This window comes from Panthera tigris, chromosome E3, assembly GCF_018350195.1.
Source record: "Panthera tigris isolate Pti1 chromosome E3, P.tigris_Pti1_mat1.1, whole genome shotgun sequence".
Lineage (NCBI taxonomy): Eukaryota > Metazoa > Chordata > Mammalia > Carnivora > Felidae > Panthera > Panthera tigris.
The window spans coordinates 8,921,609-8,947,967 of NC_056675.1; the positions used below are offsets into that span (position 1 = coordinate 8,921,609).

At 62.2% G+C, this 26,359-nt stretch overlaps 1 protein-coding gene across 2 annotated transcripts; it reads left to right on the forward strand.

The window, feature by feature from the left end:
- The first annotated feature begins 1,059 nt into the window (after positions 1-1,059).
- SH2B2 (SH2B adaptor protein 2) lies at positions 1,060-23,832 on the forward strand. 2 transcript variants are annotated; one of them, XM_042971468.1, is made up of 9 exons: positions 1,060-1,302; positions 12,094-12,854; positions 15,873-15,974; positions 17,688-17,779; positions 19,074-19,165; positions 19,248-19,412; positions 19,902-20,110; positions 22,612-22,783; positions 23,321-23,832. In XM_042971468.1, the coding sequence occupies exons 2-9, from the start codon at positions 12,123-12,125 to the stop codon at positions 23,662-23,664; spliced, it is 1,908 nt and encodes a 635-aa protein (XP_042827402.1). In that variant the 5' UTR covers positions 1,060-1,302; positions 12,094-12,122; the 3' UTR covers positions 23,665-23,832. The 2 variants fall into 2 exon arrangements, with proteins under 2 accessions (XP_042827402.1, XP_042827401.1); XM_042971467.1 differs by having other exon boundaries at positions 1,230-1,302; positions 19,251-19,412.
- Positions 23,833-26,359: the final 2,527 nt, after the last annotated feature.

Below are 26,359 nucleotides of genomic sequence, written 5' to 3' on the forward strand. Positions count from 1 at the left end.
TGGGGGCACTCTCGGCTAGTAGGGAGACCATGGCCGACCACAGAACTGCCAGAGGTGGGGCTGCGGAAGGTTTAGTAAGGGCAGGGAGAACTGATCTAACCACCCCTCCAGGGGTGGAGGGCTTGGCACAGGAGAGGAGGGGAGAAGGAGTTCCAGCACCCTCCTCTCCCCGGGAGCAAGCAATAGGTCTGATCTCTGAGCTGCCCTCCCACTCCCCCTGGACCCCTGCTAGCCTCTTGGAGGCCCCAGCTTGTGAGGGGTCAGTCCATAATTGCTCCGCAAAGACCAGCAGGAGTCTGTTTTCTTAGCCAGAGTGGTCTTGGCCCTAATCTCTGCCTTGGGCTTTGGGGGCTGCAGAACCCAGCAGGGGTGAAAAAGCCAGGGCTGTGTCCCACCCTCATCAGCCCCATTTGACCTCTGAAGATCTCTCCGGGAGCCCTCAGTCTCCCCATCACCGTGAAGGTGCATAGATGGGCCCCTGCTTGGGTCTTCCCCGCCCTCTAGCCCTTGGGCTATTTCCGGCAAGGGGAGGGCGGAGAAGAGAGGGCGTGGTGCTCGCCCTGGGGATTTATGAGAACCAGACGTCGACTTCCCCTGTTGCGACATCTGGGCCTCCTCGAGGCTCCCATTGTTCCCGAGGCGGAGGGGTCCAAGACGGCGGCGGCCCCCGCTGGAGGCCCATCTCCAAGGGGCGCCTACGCCCCCATACACCCCACTATTCAGGCCACCCACCCGGACCCCACCCGCCGCGCTCGCGGGGCACGCTTCCGCGAGGGGGAGACTTTCGCCCCAAAACAGGCGGCTGCCGGCCAGTTCCTAAGTCCCTGAGCCCCAGCACTCTGTCGCCGCCGCCGCAGCAGCCCCACGGAGGCTAACACCAGCAGCGGGCGAGGTTCAGGCTCCGCTAAGAGCTGGGGGCGCGCCGGGGGCGGGGCCGACGCGGCCCGAGGCGGGCGGGGGGCGGGGCCCGCGCCGGGGGCGGGGCCGAGGAGGCGCGCGCCGCGCGGGCGGGGGGCGGAGGGGGAGCGGGCGGGGCGCGCGCGGCGCGGGGCTGAGCTCGCAGCGCGCGGGGCTCGGCCGCCGGGACCGCCGAGCCGGGGCCGCGCAGGGCCCGCGAGGAGCGCACGAGCCTTCGAGGTTGCGGACGAGGGAAGGAGGAGCCGCAGCCGACGCCGGCGCCCGCCGGGAGAGAGCCCGAACCCGCCGCGGGCCATGAGCCGCCGGGCCCCGAGAGCCGGGCCGCGGTCGGGGCAGCGCTCCGCCGGCGCCCCGGCCCGCCCGGTCGCAGCTGCGCGCCTGTAGGTACGGCCTGCTTGTCCTCAGTTCCCGCGTCCATCTCCCCAGACCCGGTCCGTCCCTGAGGGCGTGCGTGTGTGTGCGCACGGCTGCCCGGGGAAGCGCGGCCGCACGCGCCCTGGTCCGCGCGTGTCGTCTTTGTGTGCGCGGGTGGGAGGGAGCGCGACGGAGGAGATGCGTCCCCAGCGGGGACCCACTAGCCGACCCCCTCCCGGGCTGGGCGGGAGGGGCCGAGCCGCCTCCGGAGCAGCTGCGCCCCCGCCCCCTCCTAGGGCCCAGGCCGAGTGGTGGGGCGAGCTCAGCGGGCCCCCTGGAGGAGGGGTCTCTGGCCCGGGAGCGTCGCAAGGGAGACCGAGACTCTTCCCTTGGCTGCGAGGGCGGGGGGCGGGCCCACCTGGAAGGAGGGTACGAGCCCCGAGAGGACCCTATCCAGTCCACAGTCACCGGGCCGGCACGCCCTCCATTGGGCCCAGGCCATCTTTCTCACGGTCCCCAGTTCGGCCCGCCCACCCCGGGAGCTCTCCGACCGCCCTCGATAGTGGGGAGGACCGTGGAGGGTGCCCGAGAGGCCGGCTCCTTTAAGAAGGGGCGGGTTCATGCCCTCCATTCAGGCCCTTCGGCCTCAACCATTGATGAACCTACTGGCCGCGCGGGGCCCGGGAACCGCGCCAAGGCCAGGCAGAGGCTGGGACCCGGCCCGGCCCCCATCAGCCCACGAAGTGAGGTCCTCAGAGGGAGAAGGCTACAGTGACGGGGGTCCGTTAGGAACCGCGCAAGGCCGATCCGGCTGCCAGCCTCAGGAGTAACTGAACATGGATAAGCCAGAATCTGTGTTCACACCGACTTGGTGCAGGGGAGAACCTCAGGGGTGGGAGTCAAACCTGGGTTGACCCCTACTTCTGCACTTTGAGCCTCCATTATCTACCTTGTAAAATGGAGACTGTGCCGCCTATCTCCTAGCTGGGGGACCAGTAAGAGTTGTCCGCTTCAACACAGGCCACCGGTCGTGGGGTGAGTGAGGGCAGCAGCAGGAGGGAGGGGAGGTTCCCCTAAGCTGTCTCTACCGGGGACATGATCTGAAACCTCCCCGACTCTGCCCCCACTTTAAACAGATCTCTTCCCTCCTAACCTCCCTGCTCCATCCAGGAGGCCGTTGGTCAGGGGACTGATTAGAACCTTCTAGCTCTAGAAACTTTGGGAGAGGTCTGGCAGTAGGGGCAGTGCTGGGAGGCTGGCGTGAGTCAGGGTGTTCATGGGGGTCTGGAAGGCAGAGTTTCCCACAAACTGTTCCCTTTTACTCCTCTCTCCCCCTAGAGGGCATGAATGAATGATGGTGGGCAAGAGATTCTGAAGCAGGTTAATGGAATGGTTCGAAGTAATTGAGGGTTCATCTGTGCATGCTTTTCCTCTTACCTACTGTGAAAATTGTGTCTAAATTTTCTAAACCCTTCCTACCTACTTAGTGGGTCTCCAAGGAGAATCCATACATACATACCTAAGGGTGGTATTCCACCAAGGCTGAGCATTTGGTTTTGAGTCGATGTGCCAGGCTGAGGGCGTCCTGCTGGTTCTCATGTAGTCTTTACAATAACCCTGTGGGTCTGTTACTATTATTACCACCATTTTACAGAGAAAGAAACAGTTTAAGGGAAGTGAAATGACTCGGCCAGAGTCACTCAACCAACAAGCCAGGCCTCCAAACCACTCGTGTCTGACAAAAGCCTGGCTGTTCCCTCTTGCTCCCTCTTCTATCCTGGGTTGTAGGGAAATGGGGCCTAGGTGTCTTGAGCCTCCCGGCTGCTGTCCACATGGGGTTCTTGGTCCAGTCTTGGAGCCCACCTCACTTCCTCCTCCTCATTTGTTCACGTGGCTCCAAGGGCAGGGTCAGCCTTGGAGCCTTGGGGAAGTTTCTCTTCCCTTCTCACCTGGCTAGGTCTGTTTTTATGTCTGCACTCTATCCCAAGGGAGTGTGCCTCCTTGTCTAGAGGAGGTTACAGCCAGCACCTCTTTGGGCAGAGCATCAGTGTGTAGGAGTATAGTATCTTTTGACTCCTCTGGGTGATGCAGGATTTGGGCTCCCTTCTCCAGATGCTTCGGACCCTCTATGTATAGGGCCCACCTGGGGGTGCGTATAACATCTGCTGGGGGTTCATGGTCTGGTGCTATCGTAGAGGGGCAGGAGAGGGAGGGTGGAGGCGGGGACAGGACAAAGGGGGCGTTCCCAAGGCCTCCATGGGCTCAGTGGCCTGGCAGCTACTGGGGCAGAGGAGTGGGAGCAGGCAGGGCAATGCCTGGCTGGATGCTGAGACTCCGAGCAGAGAACAAGCAGGGGTTAGAGGACGAAGATGTAATAGAACTTGGAGGTGGTGAGTTTGAGGCGCCTGGTGATCAGCCAGGCTGGGAGTTCAGGTGCTTGGAGAAAGACCCAAGGAAGCCGTATAAGCATCTACGGTACCCAGAGTATCTCAGAACTGAGGGGAGGTACTGAAGGTCTCAGGAGTCACTGGTGTGTGTGTCATGAAAAAGCCAGAAGGCAGACAGGTGGGCTGGGTGGTGGGGGTTGAGAGCGTCTCGCAGGTTTCAGGGGCCAGGCCAGGGAGGTCTGGGAAGGGTAGGAATCCGGACCTAGGTGAGATCCACGGCACTGAGAGAGAGGGAGAGACCTTTGAGGCTTAGGCCAAGGCTGGAGAGGGGGTGCCCCCGCTCTGTACTAGTACAGCTGGAGCCATCCCAGCCTGCATTCCACCTAGAGCCTGTCCAGGAACTGTCCAGCACCAGGTGCTCCTGAAGAAAGATGGGCTTCCCTCTAAGCCCCCCAGGCCCCAGCCAAGCTTATTGTCCTGGGCCCTGCTGCCTGCTCTTCTGACTTCTGTCTCCTGCAAGGCCCAGCTCTGGACTCCCCTGCCCTCCACTCTGTCAGAGTGCCGCTTCCCACGGCGGGCATCTCCTCTCGGGAGGCGGGGCCTAGGTCTCCCACGCCCGCCATGAATGCCCTCAAAGGAGAGCTTCCCAGGGACAGGGCCCTGTTGTGAGTAGCACATGCTGCAGACAGGTGCGAACTCTGCTGGACACTCCCTTCTTGCCCATTCTGTGACCCCAGACCCACCAGCATGGCTGCTGACATATAGTGGGAAGCCAGCACACATCCAGTGAACGATAGGCTAGTCACCTCCCTTCCAGCAACTTAATTTCTTCATCTGTGCAATGGGCAAATCCTGTCTTCCTGGCCGGGAAGGTGTGAGGGGAGAAGGGTTTGAGGGGCATCTTGGGTGGCTCAGTTGATTGAAGGCTGACAATCTGACTTGAGCTCAGGTCATGGCTTCACGGTTTGTGAGTTTGAGGCCTACGTTTTTTTAAACATTTTTTTAAATGTTTATTTTTGAGAGACAGAGTATGAGTGGAAGAGGGGCAGAGAGAGAAACAGACACAGAATCCAAAGCAGGTTCCAGGCTCTGAGCTGTCAGCACAGGGCCCAGTGTGGGGCTCGAACCCATAAACCACGAGATCATGACCTGAGCCGAAGTCGGACGCTTCGCCGACTGAGCCACCCAGGCACCCCAAAAATGAATAAACATTTTTTAAAAAAAGAAGAAGAAGAAGGGTTTGAAACAGGGGCATAGCCCAGTTGGATGTGGGTTCTAGGAAAAGACCTTGGCCACACTGTAGAGCCTGGATTTGTTGGGGGTTGGAGGGGTCAGTGGGAAACAGGGAGGCCAGGGAGGAGGCCTCTAGCCATCTGCTCAGAGCAGTGAGAGGAAAAGAGGGAATGGATACAGAGCATTTACTAAGTAGAAGCAGAGGACTTTTGATTTTTAAACCATTTACTTTTTTTTTTAAGATTTTTTTTTTTAAGTTTTATTTACTAAGGGAGGGAGGGAGGGAGGGAGAGTGTATGCGGGAGAGACAGGGAGGGGAGGAGCAGAGAGAAAGGGAGAATCCCAAACAAGCTCCACATTGTCAGTGCGGAGCCCCACACGGGCCTTGATCCCACGAAATGTGAGATCATGACCTGAGCCGAAACCAAGAGTCAGACACTCAACCGACTGAGCCACCCAGGCGCCCCTTTAAAATTTATTTTCAAGTAATCTCTGCACCAGGTGTGGGGCTCAAACTCACAATCCCAAGGTCAAGAGTTGCATGTTCCACTGACTGAGCCAACCAGGTGCCCACCCCCCCCCCCACCCCCAGTTATTTAATCCTGTGATGGCCCTCTGAGCCCTTTAACAGATGAGGAAACTGAGGCCCTAGGAAGCTGTGGAGCTGGGATTCAAACCCAGACGCACTGGCTCCCGATCTCAGGCTTTTAACCTTCTCCACTGTCCTGCGTGTCAGATGATCAGATGTGGACGCCCAAGCAGTGGGGCCTCTGTGAGGGGGGCAGCTATGGAAGCCCCAAGGACTAGGGGTCTATGGGTCCCAGAGTTCGCCCAGGGTTGGGGGCATCAGTGGAAGCCCGGGGGCTCAGCAGAGGGTTTTCACCACCCCACAGGGGGAAAGGCCGGGAGTGTATGATAGGCGTGGGGAAACCCTGGGCACAGAGCTGCCTCCCAGCGCTGCTCCTCAGCATGGGCCTTGGGCCAGGAAGCAGCCCGTGTGGGAGAGCAGCATGGTTGTTGGTCCCTTCACGGCTGTAGAAACTGATGCTCAGAAAAGCCAGGACCCGGGTGCCTGAGCAGTTAAGCGTCCAACTTGGGCTCAGGTCATGATCTCATGGTTCGTGGGTTCGAGCCCCACGTCAGGCTCTGTGCTGACAGCTCGGAGCTTGGAGCCTGCTTCAGATTCTGTGTCTCCCTCTCTCTCTGCATCTCCCCTGCTCACACTCTGTCTCTGTCTCTCTCAAAAATAAACATTAAAAAAAAATTTTTTTAAGAAAAGCCAGGGCCCCCTAAGGGAACCCCCCCCCCCACCGCCACCCACACAGGGCCAGAATCCCAAGGGCTCTTAACCTGCACCTGTCCCTGTCACTAGCCAGAGCGCCCTCCTCCCACACCCACTCTGCAGCAAAGTCCCAGCAAGTTCGAGGTTGTTAAGACCAGAAATCACACCCATTTCTGCCTCTCCAGGGTCGTGGGGTGAGCACGGATATTCTGTGTGGGGAGGGCGGGGAATTCCAGCCGCCTCCTCCCAAGGAGGCCCTGGTTCAGAGCCTGCCCCAAGAAGATGAGGACGCGTTCTGGGGGTGGGTGGGGCGGGGACTAGACTCTAGAGCCAAGGCCCGAGGCCCCAGCAGTGACGCAGAGAATGTGCCCCATGTACTCTGAGCCTCCGTCCGCAGGACAGACTGAGGCAGCCAGTAGGCGGACGGCACCTCTGGCTGAAGGAACAGCCCAGAGGTTGTCTGCATCCTGTGAAGGGAGGGGTGCAGAGGAGGGGCTGGAGGGGACTGTCCCACAGAGGCCAGGAGGTCAGCTGGAAGGAGAGCAGGATGGAGGACAGAAGGAACGTGTGGGGTCGGGGTAGCCGGGTCAGGAAACCCGGAGGAGAAGACAACAGTGGGCATGGTTGAGGCCACGTGAGGCCTTGTCTCCTCTTCTGGTGCTGGGGGGCCCCTGGTAGAGACCACAAGCTTCCCCAGCGTGAGTGGCTCATGGCGGGGGAGGGGAGCACTGCTCACCCGGTGCAAAACCGAGCGCCCTTAGTTCTGACCCTCACCACCCCTTCTGGCGCTTGGCCGTCTGGGTGCTCTCCAAGCATGGAGCTGAGCGAGGGTGCAGGCGAAGGGTCGAGGACCTTGGTGATGAAGGAGCTTGCCCCCAGGACACCTTTGCAGGGTACTGGGTGGCTAGTTTGCACTGCAGGGCCGCCTTCTCTTCCCTAGGGGCAGACTGCCTTCCGTGATGGTAAAACCCCCAGCTGGGGCTCCCACAAACAAGGCCGTGAGGCCCCTGCAGGTCGTGGGCCAGGCCGGTGCCTCCTGTTCCAGAGGGGCAGAGGTCCTCCGCGAGTTGGATCGATTGGTCGTCAGCCCATTAGCGGGGGTGGCCAGGCTGCCTCATCAATATTTTAAGGCATGACCTGGCCGTGGGGTCCGGAACTGCGTGTGGCAGGGGCTGATGACTGGCCTTTTTTCTATTCCAATTGTGAGTGCTATTTTTACTACCGGAAGGCCAGCCGCCCCCTCTCCCAGGCGGCTAACCGGGTGGGGGTAGGGTCTCCCATCTGGGTTCCTGGCCGCAGGGTTAGGAGAGTCCGTGGCTTGGAAAAGTGACAGGCAGGGACTTGATTAGGCTTCCTCCCTGAAGCCCCCTCCCTGGGGCTCTGGCCCTGGTGAAATGAGAATGAAAACCAGGAGCCAGACAGGCCGGCTGAGCCTCAGAAACCCCCGGTTGATGGATCAGGGGAGGGTGGTCTACCTGGGTGGGCACCCTTTGTCTCCAGCCCCAGTCCTCAGAGAAGAAGCAACCCCTGCCCGTCCCTGGTCCCAGGGGGGTGACAGTGAGGCCCCAGTCTTCAGTGTCCAAGAGCCGTAACAGTCCCAGGCCTTAGAGGCCACTGCCCCAGCAGCCCATTTTACTGGTGGGGAAGCCTGAGGAGACACAGAGCCTGGCCTGAGACAGAGCCCAGTCCTCCAGTGCCCTCCTGCACCGACTCAGCAGGTCTCTTCTGGCTGTATGGGGCCACAGGAGGAACTGGAACTCTGCCCATGGAAACAAGAGGGCCAAGGACCACAGGGACCATGGGAGCTCGGGGAGGGAGGGCCAGTGTAGGGAGAAGGCTTCCTGGAAGAAGAGGTTTTACACAGTCTAAACACCAAGTAGAATTTGAGTAGTCAGTAGAGTGAGGACAGCTGTTCAGGCAGGAGACTGGCACAGGCCAGGACCAGGGGGCCACTGGAGGAGGGAGAGCCTAGGGCCATCTGGATTCATCCATAAACCTTCCAAGCGAGCCAGACAGTGGGGGCCAGGGTGAGTTCATCCACCCTGCTTCCAGGATCGCTGGGGTCTGGTCACCTGCAGAATGGGAGAGGGCCCCATCTCATTCATTGGGTGACACTGGCTGGTCCCTGGAGAGGGCTGGAAAGGCCTCCTGACTGCACCCGAAGTTAGGGAGGACCCCGGCTCTGCCCGTGGCCGCCCATGGACTATAACATTGCAGAGTCCGCCTCCTGTGCTGTCCTTCCAGGAAGGGACACCCCTTACCCCATTTTAAAGTGAAAAAACAGGCTCAGAGGTGGGAGTTGTGGTCGTCACTCACCCAGAGAGCAGTGGGGTCAGGCTTTGAGCCTAGGTCGGCCAAGATCCCTGCACTTGGTCTCATCCCCCGTTTTGGCTCCGAGGGCAGTTCGGTTGGGGACAGTACCTCACTGCTCCTGCCAAGGCCGAGGCCTCTTCTGTATGGCTTGCAGCCTTCTCTTTGCAGACAGCCACGTCTGGGCCTCTGTCTCCCTGTCTGTAGCTAGTGTGGGGCTCCCTGCTGGCCCTGCTGTTTGTCACTTACCTCTCCATGCCCAACCCCTGTCCTTTCTATGTAGCCCTGGCTAGACCCGAGGGACACTGAGCCCCATAGGCTCCTGGCCAGCGAGCAGGGGTGGGTAGGGGAGATCAAGGCAGTCCAGTCTCTGCCTAGGACGTGGCCACAGCCACCATACCCTTGACAGATTCTTCTCTTGAGGTCCACCCCTATCTCCAGTGAGGGCTAGCTGGGACCCACGCTGTGAGAGCCTCCCCTCAGGGCCCCATGCCTCCACTCTGTCCCCTTCAAGCAGCAGGAAGAACAGGGAGGACCAGGGATTGATGTGCAAAGAGGCGCACCGGGACTGATTTCCTCCCTGCGCCCCGTTCCCCTGTGGGGCAAACGGGTGTTCACATTCGATGCTGGATTCGGTGCTAGCCCTTCCCAGGCTGCTGTGTCATCCACTCTGACCGCCCTGATGGTACAGGGGGAGAAGTAGGGAGCACTCCCACCTGTGGGGAGCACAACCACACGGGGTAAGTGGATGGGCTTGGAACAACAGGAACAGAGCCTCACCGGCTTAGCCGCCGGGCTTTCTCCCCACTCCCACCCCCAAAAACGTACCCCCTCGGCAGGTCAGGCCAAGGCCTTGTCTCTCCACCTTCCCTGGAGGCCTTGCTGGTAGTGGCAGGTGTGTTCCCACCTCCGCCCTCATTCCTGGCATTATGACTCAGGCCTGTCTTCTGCCCCCAAGGAGTGTCTATGCCGGATGGGGGGGGGGGGGGGGGCAGACGTGGAAACAGACACCTGGAGCACCCTGTCATTGGCACCTTTCCCGAGGGGCATACCGGAGGGGACTGTGGGAGCTTGGAGGAGATCCTCATGCCACATGGGTGGGGGAGGTCAGGGAAGGCTTCCTGGAGGAAGTGCCCCTGGATTAATTATGGGTGCCTCAGCCCCCGTTCTCCCCCAGCCCCTTCCCCTATGTCCCGAAAGTCAGCCTCCGAGTTATTGTTCTTGCCTACAGTGAGGTCACTCTTTGTTCTCCTCCCTCTTCACTGTCATAAAGGCCATCGCAGACCCCACCTCCTCCGGGAAACCCTCCTAACTCCTCGCAACCCTCTTCCGCAGTGCGGGGGCAGCAGTCTCTGAGCAGACCGCTGGTTTGGAAGACTGTCCTCTGTGCTAAGTGCCTCATCAAGTGGCCCGTTTCCTCCCTGGGGCTGCCCTGTGGTTATTGACTGCAGATCGATGGCCGAGGTTGCCCCAAGGTGAGAGGGAATTCCCACAGTGCCCTATGGCCCAGAGGCCCCGCAGATGATCTCACAGAAGTGGGGCAGCTATTTTTACCAGGCGTTTAATTACAGAGTTTGGATCCCAGAGGAGAGATGAGATGATGCTCCCAGGAGCTGTGAGGGAAAGGCCATGCTGGGTAACGTGGGGATCCTGGGAAGGCAGGTGAGGGCTTGACCCTCTGTCTCAATTCCCCTAACACCAGGCTGGCCCCCTCAGACAGGGGCTCCCCAAGGCAGGGCAGGACCACATTACCCCACTTATTCTCCACTGGTAATTTTCCCCCTGGCCTGGGGTCAGGGGTGGACTACGTACACACAATGAGCTTGCTCTGTGCCCCCACGGGTGATGGCCATCTTGGGGGACAAGGAAGCAAGGCCGCCCAAATGACTGGCCACACCAGTAGGGTGGCGATTCAGAGTGATGAAGGCTGGATGGGCCTGGGAGCAGGAGAAAGCTGGCTGACGAGACAGCTCAGATCCCTGTGTTGGGGCCTCTTCAGGAAAACCAGGTTTGGATGGGAGCTCTGGAGGGAACAGGATTCTAGAAGGTGGGAACACAATAGAGAGTACAGGCTCCGGGGGTGGAGAGAGACCTGAGAGGGCAGTGCCTTCGGTGCCAGTATGAAAAGTTGGCTCCTACTTTTCTTTTTAAGCTTCTTTATTTTGAGAGAGAGACAAGAACAGAGCATCCAAAGCGGGCTCTGTGTTGCCAGCACAGAGCCCAATGTGGGGCTCGAACTCACAAACCGCGAGATCATGATCTGAGCTGAAGTCTAACGCTTAACTGACCGAGCCACCCAGGCACCCCCAAATCGGCCCTACTTTATCCATACCAGGTGACCCACGAGTCCTGGAGTCAGGGTGAGAATCCCCGGTCGATCACTAACAAGCTGCATGTTCTTGGGCCCCATGCGAGGGCTTAGGCAGTGACAGCTGTGACATGCCCGTGGGCCAACGTAGGGCTCGAACTCACGACCCTGAGATCAAGAGCCGTGTGCTCCTCCAACTGATCCACCGCCATTCATTCAGTGTTTACTGCGCCTCCATGTGCCCGGCACTGGGGACACAGCCACTTAAAATACTGCATTCTCAGGGGAAGGCCGTGGCGGGCAGTCGGGGACAGGACAACACAACCAAGCAGTGGAATCAATGATATGTCAGAGAGGATAAGCATCGTGGAGAGTAGTAAGCAGCCAAAGGGTGTGGAGACACCAGCACTGAGTGGAGCAGGAATCTTCCTTCCTCTCAGTGGAGTGGGGGTTGGGGAAGGCTGTTGGACAAGATGGTATATGAGCAGAAACCTGAAGGAGGTGAGGGAGTGTGGGGGTAAAGAATATTCCAGGCAAGTGCAAGAGAGAATTGCAAGTGCAAAGGCCCTGGGGCTGGACCCAACAGCAGCCAGAGCAGAGTGGCAGGAGATAAGCTCAGTGAGGTAAGTGGAGGCAGATCATGTGAGGCCTGGGTGGTTATGAGAAGGACTTCTACTTTTTCCCTTGAGTGGAATGGGAGCCAATGCAGGATTAGGAGCAAAGGAGGGACCTGATCTGTCTTGTTTTAGGAGTGATGTCTGGGTGGAGAACAGATGGTTCGGGGGTGAGGTCAGGTTCCGGGGGACCGGTGAAGAGGCTGCTCAAGTACTGGAGGCCAGAGAAAGGGTCACGTGGGCCCCTGGGCGGCAGCCTGGATGATGAGTGGAGGAAAGGTTGGGTTCTTGGCATATTTCAAAGGCAGAGCAGAGCGGATTGCCCTTGACTTCTTCCTGCCCACCTGCCTTCGGAGGCCCTCGGATAGAGGTTAGCTTGGGATGCTAGACAACAGGAAGCTCATAGGGACCCCAAATCAAGGCACCTGGCACCCCAGCCTCTTTCACCAGCCCCAGAAATGACCTTGAGAATGCTCTTTGAAGGGTATGACTGGGGGGAGGGGGCTGCCTCCTGCAGACGCCTCTCTCTCTCTGCTCCGAATGGCCACAGGACGTTGCCCCCTCCCCTGCCCCCACCTCAACACACACACAGCCCCAGGGAGCCCTGGGGGGGGGGGGGGGCGGGGAGAGGGGCCGAGTAGTGAGCGCTGTGGTCACAGGGTCACTCCGCACTCTTGTCGCCCACAGCCGCAGGGGGCTGCGATGGGACGGGAGCCATGAATGGTGCCGCCTCCGGCCCCGCCGCCGCCGCCGCCCCCGCCCCGGTCCCCGACTGGCGGCAGTTCTGTGAGCTGCACGCGCAGGCGGCCGCCGTGGACTTCGCGCACAAGTTCTGCCGCTTCCTGCGGGACAACCCGGCCTACGACACGCCCGACGCCGGCGCCTCCTTCTCGCGCCACTTCGCCGCCAACTTCCTGGACGTCTTCGGCGAGGAGGTGCGCCGCGTGCTGGTGGCCGGGCCGGCGCCTCGGGGGGTGGCCGAGCACCCCGAGGCCATGGAGCCCGAGCCGGCGGGGCCCGCGGCGCTCAAGGCGGCGGCCTATGGCCACTCGCGGAGCTCCGAGGACGTGTCGACGCAGGCGGCCGCCAAGGCCCGCGTCCGCAAGGGCTTCTCGCTGCGCAACATGAGCCTGTGCGTCGTGGACGGCGTGCGCGACATGTGGCACCGGCGCGCCTCCCCGGAGCCCGACGCTAGCGCCGCCCCGCGGGCCGCCGAGCCCCCAGCCGAGCCGCGAGACAAGTGGACACGGCGCCTGCGGCTGTCGCGGACGCTGGCGGCCAAGGTGGAGCTGGTGGACATCCAGCGCGAGGGCGCGCTGCGCTTCATGGTGGCCGACGACGCGGCCGCGGGCCCGGGCGGCACCGCCCAGTGGCAGAAGTGCCGCCTGCTCCTGCGCAGGGCCGTGGCCGGCGAGCGCTTCCGCCTGGAGTTCTTCGTGCCGCCCAAGGTGAGCGCCAGCCCCGTCCAGGGGGGCGGCTGCGGGTGCCAGGGGCTGGCTTCCGGGCCACACTGCCTGGCTGCCTGCCCTCCTCCGTCCTTCATCTGGGGCCCCTGGGTGGCTGGAGCCTCCCAGACAGGGTGACAGTGGCACAGAGAGGGTGCCTGAAATGTGTTGGTCCCCAGCGCCGCCCAGCCCCTGCTGGCCGGCCCTTTTCAGGCTTTGAAAGCTGAGCTTCTCGCTGTCACCAGCATTGCTGCTCACCTGAGTGCACCCGGCCCCTCCCCAACTTGGGCCCTCTCCCATGGAGAGCCCCCGGGGGCAGCTATGGGCCTCCTCCAGGGGGCACACCTGCCCTATTTGGAAAGTGGGAATCATTGTAGTAACAACGGCCCACTTTCCAAGGGCACGCGGCCCTCCCAGGCCTAAGCCGGGTGCGAAGTCTCCTCCCCCGCCAAGACCCCGGCAGGGAGGGCATCGTGGTCCCCAGGTCACAGAACAGAGAACAAAGGAATGCTCAGAGAGGAGGTGCGGCCTGCCCAAGGGCGCACTGCTGGTGGGTGGCAGGGCCGGGCTAATTCTACCCACCACCCTGGTGGTCCCTAGAATGAGGGAGCGTGGAGGTGGGAGCCGCATGTGTGCTAGGAGATTCGGAAAGGTGGGAGGTCGCGCTGGAGCAGCAGCTGGCAGCATCCCCAGGAACCACCCAGGCCCTCAGCCCCCACCCCAGGCCTACTCCACTCCCAGGCACCTTTAGTCACCCTGAGCCTCTCGCCTTCTCCATCTCCCGGTCTGTCTCTCCCCACTGCCTCCTGGCCTCTCTCCACTGGAGGTACAGGGCGTGGGCTCCCCGAGGCTCAGTGCCCACGAGCTGCGTGGACTCTGGAGAGGTGACTCCCCAGGGACACGCTTACTCCCTGAAGAGCTTTCTCCTTGAGTCCAAGGACCCCGACTTCCCGAGGGTTTTTTCCCCTGCCAGGCCCCCACCGTTAGGCCCCTGAGAGAAATCACTGACCACTATGCCCAGCTCCACCGCTTGTCAGACCGAGGCCTGGCAAGTGGGGGGTGGGGGGGCTGGGGCTTGCCCAGAGTTGCCCAAAGGGCAGGGGCAGAGGCCCAGGGCTCCAAAGCCTCTGGGCCTGAGTGGCAGTCACAGCTGCCTGGCCATAAATAGCAGTGTCTGCGGCCCTTGGGGGGAGGACGTACAGGAGATGGGGCCTCTCTGTTAGTCTCTCTGGAGCCCACCATTCCCCACTGACAGAGGGCAGAGCTCCTGAAGGGTCACTTTCCCAGCTCTGAGGAAGGCAGACGGGTGGGTTCCTAGCCCCTGATCTGGCCTCAGACCCTCCTTTTTCCAACGAAGTGTTTGTGAATTCAGAAGTGAACCCCATAGAAGGTAGATAATACTATGGTCAGGGCTCAGGTCAGGTCCCCCAAATGTGTTGGCTCCCAGGGTGTGTGAGCCCCACAGGGCATCCCTGCTGACACCCCTTCCCAATGCCTTTTAGTCCTGTTCACCCACCCCTGGGCCGGATCTCCTGCTCCTGGAGGCCTAGCTGCACCCTTGGAGCACAGGAGCACGGAGTCCGCGGCTTAGGGACTTTTTCCTGGGATCCTCAGACTTCCCTCTCACAGCCCCATGAGTCAAGTCTCTGGCCTCCTGCTCCCTCATCCTGCAGGAAGCCTCCTAGACCTCACGTCCCCCGCACCATAGCCCTTTGCCAGGCCAGCCCTGGGGGCCCAGGGAGCAGTGGGCCTGGCCCATGCTGTTGGGGAGCCATCAGGGAACCTGTATGTGCGGGACTAGATGGTCAACTTCAGCGGGGCAAGCACTGGATACTCTGGGAGCCCTAAGGAGGGGAAGCTCGGGCTGCAGAAGTGTCCACCAGGAGCAGAGCCCCCGGGACGGGCCTCTCCGGAGGCACACGAGCTGAGTGAGCAAAGGCTGGAGGTGCGACACAGCCTGACAGCTCTGGCCAGGGAAGAGGAATGGGGAGGTGTGGCTGGAGCGGGGTCAAAGGCCGCTGGGCCAGGACAGACGCAGTTCAGATGCCAGGCAGGGGAATCCAGCTGAAGCCCCCAGGCCAGGCCTGCCCTGCAGGACCACACGCCCCTGCTCCACTGGCTGGCACGATGGCCTGCCCTGGTCAGCCGAGGCCCTCGGTCCCTGCTCCAAGTCCCGCCAGCCTGCACCCGCTGGATGGCAGCCAGTGCTACCAGGAATTCCCATCAGCCTGCCCACCCAGCGTGTGGCCCTTCCCTTTCCTCCTGAGAAAGTCCCTATTCTGGAGCCCAAGCCCTGCCGGGAAGCCCAGTCTCAAGCCAGCCCGGGAGGACTTTAGGGCCATGGCCAGGAGCTTTGGAGCAGAGTGGGGCGGGGCCAGGCACAGGGTGGCCCTCCCCCGGAGACCTGATGGCTCACCTTGGTTAAACCCCACACTGGTCCCTTTTCCTCCCCCCCGGGGACATGGCCCTGCCCAGCTCCAGGAGCCCTGTTCTAAGTCAGGGACTCCAGAGCCAGGCTCTGGAAAGTCTAGTCTAAAGGGGGAGGAGAGCATTTTTTCCCTAAATGAACTAAGACAGACCAGAAGATCCCTCCCTCCATCGCACACAGTCAGGGGGAATATTGTCTGTCAAACGTTCGTTTCAGAGATATTTTTACCTCAGCATGTATGTGCCGGGTCACGATGTCAAATCTATTTCTTACTACGGGTCAAGGTCAAAAATGTGAGAACCACAGATGTGGTGGGTAGAAGGGCTGCAGAAGGGCAGCCTGGGTGGTTTCCCCCTCAGGGCTCAGAGGTGGGAGACTCCGATGTCAGCTCCAGCTGTCTGTGACTTGCCCTGTAACTATGGGGGGAGGTCCCTTGTTTCCTAGAAACCCCCTCAACGTAGCCATCGGTGGAAAATGGAGTTCGGAGCACCTCTGTGCCCAGGGCTGCTCTGACCTCCGAGAGGTGGGAGGGCAGCGAGGGTGTCAGAAGGCCCCGGGTGACTCTCTCACCGCCCCTTCCCCTGGTCTCCCAGGCCTCCAGGCCCAAGGTCAGCATCCCTCTCTCGGCCATCATCGAGGTCCGCACGACCATGCCCCTGGAGATGCCAGAGAAGGACAACACGTTTGTGCTCAAGGTGAGCCCCACCCCCAACCTCACAGATCCTCTGGCTGCCCCAGGCCACCTCTGCTGAGGGCAGCACAGCCTGAGGCCGCTGCCCGGGTGGGGGTGGGGGGGCTGCGGGTGGTGAGGGTAAGGAGCCAGCAGCAGGGCACGGGGAGGCGGCCCTGGTGGGGAGGCCCAGGACCCTACCCCGACGTCTAGCACACAGCTAGGACTCGAACCCAGGCCTGGGCTCTAGCACCGTGGGCTCTGGGTGTCACCCACCATCTGCCCCCCCGCCCCATTCCCATTTCCTCCTGACCCCTTGAAGCTCCTCTGAGTTTCACTTCCTCGCCTCCCTTCCCCAACTGGAACCAGCATGTCCCCACCCCGCAGTCTGCAGCAGTTATGCAAATGCCCCTGTCACAGGGCACTGGAGTGTGGGAACCTGCCTGGCCCCACGGAGGGCACAAAGGCATTGAGGGTGGGCGGGAGGGGCACCCCAGTGGGTCTGGGGGCAGCTCGTCCTTTTTCCCAGGCTCCACGGTACCAGGGTGGCCCGCTGGGGTTGCTGAGGACACAGCTCCAGGCTGCCAGCGCTGTGGCCCTGTGCCTCCTCAAAGCACTGCAGGGTGTTTGTGAGGCCAAGTCCCCAAGGAGGCCCGGTTCCACCCACCCAAAGCTACATGAAGCTCCCACCCCCCTCTCTAGGCTCCTCGTCGGGTTTATGTTTTACTTGGCCCTGTTTGTTTAGTCACAAACTCCCTTATTCGTTTAGCAAACGTTTGCCAAGCCCCTACCCTGAGTCACCCCAGGCCAGGGGCCGAGAAGGTAGTCCCTCCCTGCCTGGCATTCTTGTCTGCTGGGCGAGACAGGCCCAGAGCCTCACTCCTGACAGCTGGCTGGCCACCGTGCTTCTGACTGTGCCTGGGAGCCCCGAGGCAGAGGGGCTCACCTGCCAGCTCTGCTCCGGGCCTCAGTTTCCCCATCTGTCGAGACAGGACTTAAACCCCACCACCACCACCAGCTCTAAGATGCCGGGAGTCAGCAACCGCTTTTTAACCGAGACGCACACCTGCAGGCTGAGAGCTCGGGGCCTTGGCATCACAGAAATCTGGGGTCAGGTCCCAGCGCTGCCACTGAGTGCTGGTGTGAACAAGTCAGCTGACCTCTCTGACCCTCAGTCTTCGCCATCAAATGGGGAAAACATACCGCCCCCCTCACAGGGCTGCTGGGAAGAGGTCCTCAGGTGACGCATGTGCAGAATTGCACTTTGGACCACAGCAGGGGCTTCCTCCTCCTCTCCGCCCCTCCAGGCGCTAAGGTGTGGGAGCCCCTCGACTCGATGTGCTAGGCCAGCTGGCCCTTCATTCACTTAAGGGCTGTGACACTCTTTTACCCCATCTCTGGGGTGCCAGGGTACGTCCCTTCCTTGGCCAGCATGGCTTCCTCAGAGGCTGCGTCCCCAGGGCCCAAGGAACTGTGGTCAGCAGGGCCGGACATCGCCCCGGGTGATCCCCACTAGCAGGCTCTGGAGGGAGGGGCTGCCGAAAGTGTGGCCAAGGCTCCACCCCAGGACCCTGACCTGGGCTTGGGGTGCTACCCGATGGTGACCCCGCTGTCTTCCCTGCTGCCCACACCAGTGAGCCCCCGTGATGGAGGGGCGGGATGAGCCATTTGTCCCAGAGTCTGGAGCCCTTGGCTGAGGGCACTAACAGACCGGGACTCCTGGCTACCCCCTCCCCAGGTAGAGAATGGAGCCGAATATATCCTGGAGACCATCGACTCACTGCAGAAGCACTCGTGGGTGGCTGACATCCAGGGCTGTGTGGACCCCGGGTGAGTGCCCCAGGTGGCCCTCAGATGGGTAGATGGGGTGGGGGCCTGGCTGGGTAGTACCCTTGGTCCCCCCTACGGGATGAGGTTTCCGGTGAGGGTGGGGGCTGAGCTTGGAAGCTGGGCTTTGCTCATGGCAGTCCTGTCCATGTTGGTGCTGCCGGCCAGGCTCACGTCGTTCCCCACCCCCAACAGGCTCTTTGAAGCCTGCTGCAGAGGGCCAGGGCCTCGGGGCCTGGGAGAAGGTTAGACTGATGCTTATCCCCACTCCAGGGTAGTCTGAGACCACTAGGAGATGGGCAGTGATGGGGAGAGCCCAAAGGGCCAGGGGTGGGGGAATAGAGGCAAGGCCCCGAACCCAGCCCTGGGGCTCGGAGAAGGCGTGCTGGTAGAAGGACTCACCTCTTCTGAAACTTAAAGGAAGAGCTGGCCTGAGCCAGGCAGAGGGGACTGCTCAGCCAAAGGTGTGAGGTGTGTGAGCGCCTGGGACTTGCGGGGAATGTCGAGGCCTCCGGGTTGCTGGAAGTAGAGTTGATGAGGGCAACTTTGATGAGAGCCTGGGAAGTTGGGGGCAGCGGGGAGCCATAGCTAGTCATAGGCAGAGGGCAGCTACGGTCAGCTGTGTGGGGAGGAGCAGCAGGGAGGCTGGCTGCATGATCCAGGAGAGACTCTGAGGCCAGGAGTAGGAGGGGCAGGCTGGCCAACCCCGGAGCACTTGGCAGCAGCTTGTCTGGCTAATGGGGTGAGCCAGGCCCGGGGGGAGGGGCTGCTGCTTTCTAATTAACAGCTTCATTTGAAGAAGCACAATTAAAGGCCTGAGTGCCTCCCAGGCCCCCGGATCCCCAAAGTGGCTGTAATCCCTCCCTTGCCACCGTCCCAGCCATCTGGTCTGCAAACTCTTCCCCCAGCCCCTGTGAAGGTGACCCTCACTTTGCAGCATTTTCAAGCTGGCAGGGTCCCAGATGCCTCATGTCACGGACAGGGAGACAAAGGCTGAGGCAGGGAAGGGAGCCGCCCAGGGCCCCACCTACCACCGTGCCCTGCCATCGTCTGAGGGACACCCCCTGGGGTCCCAGGAGGAAGACTGCACCCACTTGGCGAGCCGTCCATATGGCCTAGTCATGTACATGGTGGCCAGACAGTGAGCTGATGGTGTGACAGAGGGACGTGGAGGCAGAGGGACCCAGGCCAGCAGGAGAGGGCTGCCGTTGTCAGCCGGGGCATGGCTCCCTGAGCAGCCGGTGGCTGGGGTCCGAGTCCCGTGGCAGGACACGGTTGTGCTTTCCTGCCTTCATAGGGACAGCGAGGAAGACGCCGAGCTGTCCTGTGCCCGGGGGGGCTGTCTGGCCAGCCGAGTAGCCTCCTGCAGCTGTGAGCTTCTGACTGACGGTAGGTGGGGGCCGAGCTGGCGGGGGTAGCGGAGGGCAGGGCCGGAGGGGGTGGGTGTTCCCGGATGGCCACTTCTCTCCAGCAGGGGACCTGCCCCGGCCCCCAGAGACAACAGCAGCCGTGGTGACAGCTCCACACAGCCGAGCTCGAGATGGCGTTGGGGAGTCCCTGGTCCACGTCCCGCTGGAGACCTTCCTGGAGACCCTGGAATCCCCGGGTGGCAGAGGCAGGGACAGCAGTAACACAGGTGCAGTGGGTGTGGGGTTCTGTCCCCGGCCCTCCTTCCTGAACCCCCACCCCAGGCCGCAGAGGCCCCTGGACCCCCTCTAAGGCCATTCCTGAGCCTCAGAAGTCATGACATTTCACGCCACCGGGTCCAGTGCTCAACAACTCAGTAGGCAAGTCCTACTTGACCCTTCCCACGAGCCCTGGGTTCCGTGGAACATGCTTGTAAAGGGTTGGAACCAGGAGTGGGGGACGAGGAGACTTGACTCGTTCCCAGGTTTGTTGCCGACTTACAGAGTGACTCCAGGATCATTGGTCGCCCTGTGCCTCAGTTTACCTCATATGCTGAACTAGTGGGTTGGGTTGGTGCCCTGCCCTGTTCTAAGATCATTCGAACAGCATTTTATGTGCAAATGCCCAACAAGCTGTTGTATCACCTCTCATTTACTTACCCCCCGCCAGCGCCTCCCGTCCACTCCCCCATGCCCCTCACGCTGTCGTCCTCTCCCAGGGGAGGAGGGAGTGGAGGCAGAGCCTGAGGCCGAGCCTGAGCTGGAACTCTCCGACTACCCCTGGTTCCACGGCACGTTGTCACGGGTCAGGGCGGCTCAGCTGGTGCTAGCGGGAGGACCCCGGAGCCACGGCCTCTTCGTGATCCGCCAGAGCGAGACTCGGCCTGGGGAGTACGTGCTGACCTTCAACTTCCAGGGCAAGGCCAAGGCAAGTCGGGCAGGGGAGGTGGCGCACAGAGGCCGAGTGGCCGGCTGGAAGGGAGGGGTGCTAAGGAGGTGCCAGGAGCAGGCTCCGCGGTACAGGCGGGGCGTGACTGCCCACAGGCATGCCCTCACCCCACCTGTATCCCCCCCCACCCCTCTGAGGGCTGCAGTCAGCCCCGGATGTGGCTTCTTCATTGTCCACATGGGGAAGCCACCCACGTTTTGGCTGAGCCCACAGGAGGCCGGGCCCTTCTGAGAGTTTAAATTTGACCCTGTACCTTGCGGATCGCTTACCACTGAGACTTCTGAGGGTCTCCGCCACCTTGGTGCAGAGCAGAGGTCAACCAAGGCCCTCCTGCCCCACCCACGCCCACACGGCTCTCTTCTTCCCTGCTCAGGTCAGTTCCCCAAGCCCTCCCGGGCCCCGGCTCTGAGCCAGACCGGTGGCAGGCCCAGGGTCACAGAACCGCACGCAGGTGGTGTCCTGAAGAGCCAGGCAGGAAAGGAGGAGGAGGAGGACTGGGCCAGAGGGCTGCCATGCAGGGTCTTAGGGCCGGGGGGTGCTCCTGACCCCACCAGCCAGAATAAGGGGTCAGTGACCCGAGGCATGCAGTGAATGGAGAATCCTCCAGGGGAAGACGGGCAGAAGGGAGGTCCAAACAGGGCACAGCAAGGGAGTGGCCGTGCATCCAGATGGGGGGGCTCCTGAGGAAGGGTACTGTGTGCTAATAATGACCTGAAGTGCAAAGGAAAATATGACAGAACATTGGGGCGGGCAGGGGTGGTTTGTGGCTACAATGTGACCAGAATGGGCAGGAACCCCATCCCACTCCCCCCAACCATCCCAAGTTTCCGATAAGGAAACAGACCCGGCCCCGGCTCCTCCCAGGACACGGTTCCCGTCAGTCCCTGCTGGAGGAGGGGGCACCCCAGGACTCCTGCTCCAGGCCTGCATTGGTAGTCAGTGCCCCAACCCCTGGTTGGCCTGCCACAGGCCCTCCCCCCGCTCCCTGGGCATCTCTCCTCGGCAGCGCGGGCCCCGCCATGAAAGAGACGGCGCCTCCCCGGGGGACACCTCCTTGGAAAGCAGCTGCCCTTCCCAGTTCCTCTGGCAACCAGGCACTTAACGCCCGTCCCTGGCAGCCTGAAGTTTACCTTCCGGGCCAGCACTGCCCCACACAGACTCCCTGGAGGGCCTGGGTCTGACTCCTACCCAAGCCAGAGGCTAGGACCGTGTCCGGCCCCCTGTGGGACATCAGTGGGGGGAGGGAGTTGGGAGGTGGTGAAGCAGAGTGGGAGGCTCCTCTCCTTCCGAGAGCGTGACCCAGCCTTGAACTCACCCCATCTGCTGCCCCATCAGAGCAGGGTGACTGTCCAGCATTTGACGTGTTAGTCGTGGGATAGAGCAGGACCCCCAGCCTGCTGCTTGCACACCTCCTAGGAAGAAAGACCCCTGTCTTCCTAGGCAGCTCTCTCCATCTTCGGGTAATATGTCCCGAAAACTGAGACGCTCTGCCTGGTCCTCTACCCCCAAAGGCCCTGCCCAGACTTGAGGCTATAGTAGGACCCACTATGCTTTTCCTCTCCGGCTGAGCCCCTGCCCTAGGCTGCCATTGATGCTCCCTGGGTTCGCTCACACTGTTCTGGCAACTTCTGGCCCTGCTGAGTGGCAGAACTTCCTCACGGGGCTTCTCTGTCCTTTATGTAGGGGGCCAGGCCTGTTTCCTCTCCTGGGCGTACCCTGAAACCCTCCTGTCGCTGGCTCTCTTGCTACACCCTCCCGCCACCCCCCAGACAACCACCCTTCCTCCTGTCGTATACACATTGAGCAAAATAAGGCTGAGGCCAGAGACCTGTGGCTCACCACTAGAGACCACAGGCCTGTGTCTCCTCTCCCTGAGGCAACTGTCACGTGTGGGCTCCTCTGGAGACCCAGGAGGAACCAGCGCTATCCCTCGTGCTTCAGGGGCTCCTGCGACAGCACAATTGGGAAGCAAGATGTGGTCACTCCTCCCCAGCTGGACTCAGGGTTGTTTCTACCCTCTGGGCTTGGACTCTACAGGAATAACAGGCCGACCGCTCCCCGCTGGGGTGGGAGAATCACACAAATGAGTTCTCTTCCCAGCTGGGTGCCCTGTGACTGTGGGCGAGTCACTCCCTCCCAGTGCCTCAGTTTCCCCATCTCTAACACGGGGGCTGTATCTCCACCCTCGAGGGCTAGTGGAGACGAGAGATGGGGTGTGAAGGGCATGATGTGGGTGCGTCTAGCACAGGGACGAATGCATGGCTCCCTTCAGTCCCAGCCTGGCTCTGTTGCCCTCCTTCCCCACCCTTACTACAGGGGTAACCCCCTAAGAGGGGGCTCACGTGTGCGGTGTCCCCGCTCTGACACAGCCCCACGTGGCCTCTTGGAGACCTCGTGTTCCCAGTGCCCCCCAGAGGCGCTTGCGAAGCCGCTGGCTAGTCCAGGACCCCACCACTGACCACACCCACCTGTGTCCACAGCACCTGCGCCTGTCCTTGAACAGCCACGGGCAGTGCCACGTGCAGCACCTGTGGTTCCAGTCTGTGCTTGACATGCTGCGCCACTTCCACACCCACCCGATCCCACTGGAGTCAGGCGGCTCTGCGGATATCACCCTACGCAGCTACGTGCGGGCCCAGGGCCCCCCACCCGGTAAGGCTCCCCCAGTGGGCCTGTGTAGACAGGTGGGCGGTGGGCAGAGGGAGTCACCCACAGGTGGGCGCGGCACTGCCAGTCCGGGTCGGAGGAGCGCCAGGTCTTGGGCGGTTGGAAGCACTCTGGGCCATGGGGGTTGGGAGGAGACTGGCAGCCCCGGGCCAGGTCCGGAGTGATTCCGGGCAGGCGGAAGGAGGTCGCCCAGAGGCGGCGCTGCGGGGGTCCCTAGACGCCTGCACAGGTGGGGCTCGGCGCCGAGCCGCTGAAGGAAGTGTCGTGTCGAGGGGGGTGGTGAGGGTGGCCAGCACGCGCAGGTCTGTGTGTACCTGGGACGTTAGGTACCCGGGGATGGGGGACCGGAGCCGGGAGACCTGAATGCGAGTCCCGGCCCCGGGTGTGATCCCAGGCTACCCGGCACTCCGCGTCCCCGCGTGACACGCCGGGGCTGCGGAGGGCTGGGGGGGGGGGGCGGTCGGGGGGCGGTCGAGGGTGCCCGGGCGGGGGCCCTGACGCGCCCGCGCTCTCCCGCCGCAGCCCCGGGGCCCTCGCCCAGCGCCGCGCCCGCGCCCCCCGCCTGCTGGAGCGAGCCGGCGGGCCAGCACTACTTCTCCAGCCTGGCCGCCGCCGCCTGCCCTCCCGCCTCGCCCTCGGAGGCGGGCGGCGCCTCGTCCTCGTCCGCCTCGTCGTCCTCGGCCGCGTCGGCGCCGGCCGCCCCGCGCCCCGCCGAGGGCCCGCTGAGCGCGCGCAGCCGCAGCAACAGCGCCGAGCGCCTCCTGGAGGCGGCGGGGGGCGGCGCGGACGAGCCCCCGGAGGCCGCGGCCGGCGAGGGAGCGCGGGGCCGCACGCGCGCCGTCGAGAACCAGTACTCCTTCTACTAGCCCGGCGCGGCGGCGCCAAGGCCCTGGGGCCCCCCGGACGCGCCGTGCGGCCGCCGCCGTACCCGTCCATCCCTCCGTCCAGCGGCCCCAGCCCGGCGCTGGGTGGGAAAAGCGAAGCTCTTCAGTGAAGACATAAATGTTATTAAAGAGCCTGTTTTAGGGACTGCACACGGCTCTCCTGTCGTCCTTTCTCCTGCCCTGGCCTCGGACACCGCTCCTCTGGGACTGCGGGGAAGGAGGGCGGGTACCACACCGGGCATCCCCATCTCCTACACCTTCCCTATCCAGGCCCGCAGTGGCTGGATTCAGCTGGATCCGGCTCTGCCTTAGGGGATCCAGCTCCCGGTCCGGCGAGGAGACGACCCGAAGGAGACGCCGTGCCCTAGGCCCCACAGCAGGGCTCAGGGAGACGGCCCCGGGGGGAAACGGATCGGGGAGGGGGCTTTATTGGAATTTTGGGTGAGCTGTGACCTGAGCAGACCCTTGGGGGGAAGAATGAAGGGTGGTGGTTGGGGAAAAAGGAGAAAGGAGGGGTCCTTTGATGCAGGGACTCGGGGAAGATGGTGGGGGCCTTGAATGCCAAGATCAGGAGTAGTCCCTGGCTAAGAGAGAATACGAGTGTTCTTGGGGGTGACGGGGCAGGTTTCCTCCACATTAGCGCACTGGGAGGCTGAGTCTCCATCTCTGACCTAGGTTCAAACTGGGAAGAGGACTGAAGGCCCTCCCGCCCCCAGCCCCAGCCCATGCTTCCCTGCAGGCGGAGTTCCAGCTGTGGCTCCTGTGTCCCGACCACTGGAGGCACAGCCTGCTCAAGGTCACAGCACCCCAGCCCTCTGGCAATACTCCCTCTGGGGAGGATCTCCTTCCTGCTGAGCCAAAGCACACGCCTCTCCCTCAATCCAAACACCCGGGGCCACAGACTCAAGGTTCCCCTGCCCAACTGTGTCCTTGCACAGCCTGCAGTGATGTGCCTTTCGGGACCCCTCCCCCCAGACCAGTGATCCTCCTGGGTCTGCTGGTTGCAGCACCCACATGCCCTTCCCCACATGGGGGGCACTGGCACCCGCATGGGGCTCCCGGGGCTTTGCTGCTGCAGCTACCCAATCCTGATTCACAAAATCACCTGGAAGTGACAGCCGTGCTCCGGCTGCCGTCTCGCAGAAGGAGGAGTGCAAGGCCAATGCTCTGGAGAGCAGCCTGTTCCTCGGCCTCCCACGTCTCCATCCATTTGGCCAGGGGCCCTTTGCGCTCTTGCCGCCAGGCCCTGGTGGTTTGGGGTCTGTCCCACCCCGCCTGGAGTAGAGGAGATCTGGGGTGAGGCTCAAGCTGGGCAGAGGCCCAGGGGCTGGTGAGAGCTCTGTTTGGCTGCCTTCTGCCTCTCAGTCATCTGGAGTCCCAGAACATTCCTCCCTCCAGCAAGATGCTGAGCCCCAGACAGCACCCCAAGCCTGGGGCTCCATCCTTGTTCCCTGAGGGGACTGCCCCTTGCAAGTGTCCAGAGTGGCCTCAGGGCGGGGTTAAGACGTGAGCCCAAAGTGTGTGGGCCTTCAGGCCCTCCCCGCCCTCCCCTCCTGGCACAGGGGGCCACCCTGGAGTGCCCCCAAGCAGGAATCTGGATGTGGAAGTAGGGCAAAAGGAATGAAGCCCGTCACCTTTGCTGAACTGGGGGCACGTGAGGAAGTGCAGAAGGGTCTGCGCCCACCTCCCACTGGCAAGTCAGGCGCTGCTCCTGAGGTGTTCCCAGGGTAAAGTGAATTTGGGGGAGAATAGCAGAGAATGGGGACCACCCTGGGTTCTCCAAGAGGCACGAAGGGCCAGCAGCAGGAGGTCAAGTAGAAAGGGGACTCCCCGCAGCGTGGCCCCCAGGGCGATACCCTCAGGCCTGCTACTCAAAATGGTGCTTCCAGAAAGCCCAGACTCTGGGGCCCTGAGGAAACCACCGCCATTGTCCAGTGGCAGCAACATTTCTTGTGGTGGGGTGGGGGACATTTCAGGTGCCCACTCTGTGCCAGAGGGGGCCCACAGGGTAGCAGGGCGGGCAGCCAGGCAGGCCCATCGTAGTGTGACGAGCAGTGACAGGGGGCTGTCCCATGCACCGCAACCACATGGCAGATGTGCCCAGGCTGCCTGTTGGGGCACCGGTGGGGCCGGGGGCCCCAGGTGTGAGGGGCAGGGAGGGGGCAGAACAGCCAGGTGAGAGGGTCTTGAATGCCAGGCCAGAACTGAAGGCACTGGGGAACCAGAGCCAGCTTGAAATGGGAGCAGAGATGGTCAGTTCTGCATTTTAGACAGATCATCCTGGGGCCGGAAGGTCAGGGGCAGAGGGAGGAGGGATTGGAAGGGGCAGAAATGAGGGCAGGGGGCCTGAGAGGGCGAGGAGGTCTGGGGAGGGGCGGTGAGCTGTGTCAGGGCAAAGAGGAGGAGGAGGAGATAGAGGGAAGATCATCCATAGACTGATGGGAGGGGGAGGGGCGGGGGCGGAGACGGGGTGGGGGGAGGTTGGGGGCAGGGGAACTCAGGCTTGAGGCTTGGAGGCCAGCTGGACCCACCTGGAGGGTTCCACCTGAGAGGGGCTGTGGAGAACTCAGAATCCACTTGGAGAGAAGGAAGAAATCTCGCCCGAGGCGAGAGCGTTACACGGTCAGGCTAAATCTGGGCCCATGCGCGATACCCAAGCGACCTTGTCTCAGAGGGC

What these genes read in the sequence shown, in the direction of transcription:
- SH2B2 (XM_042971468.1), top strand. Translation starts at nt 12,123, where the DNA reads ATGAATGGTGCCGCCTCCGGCCCCGCCGCCGCCGCCGCCCCCGCCCCG. An exon ending in CTGTGAGCTTCTGACTGACG is followed by an intron (nt 19,166 to 19,247) that starts GTAGGTGGGGGC and finishes ACTTCTCTCCAG; the next exon opens with CAGGGGACCTGCCCCGGCCC. An exon ending in GGCCCAGGGCCCCCCACCCG is followed by an intron (nt 22,784 to 23,320) that starts GTAAGGCTCCCC and finishes CTCCCGCCGCAG; the next exon opens with CCCCGGGGCCCTCGCCCAGC.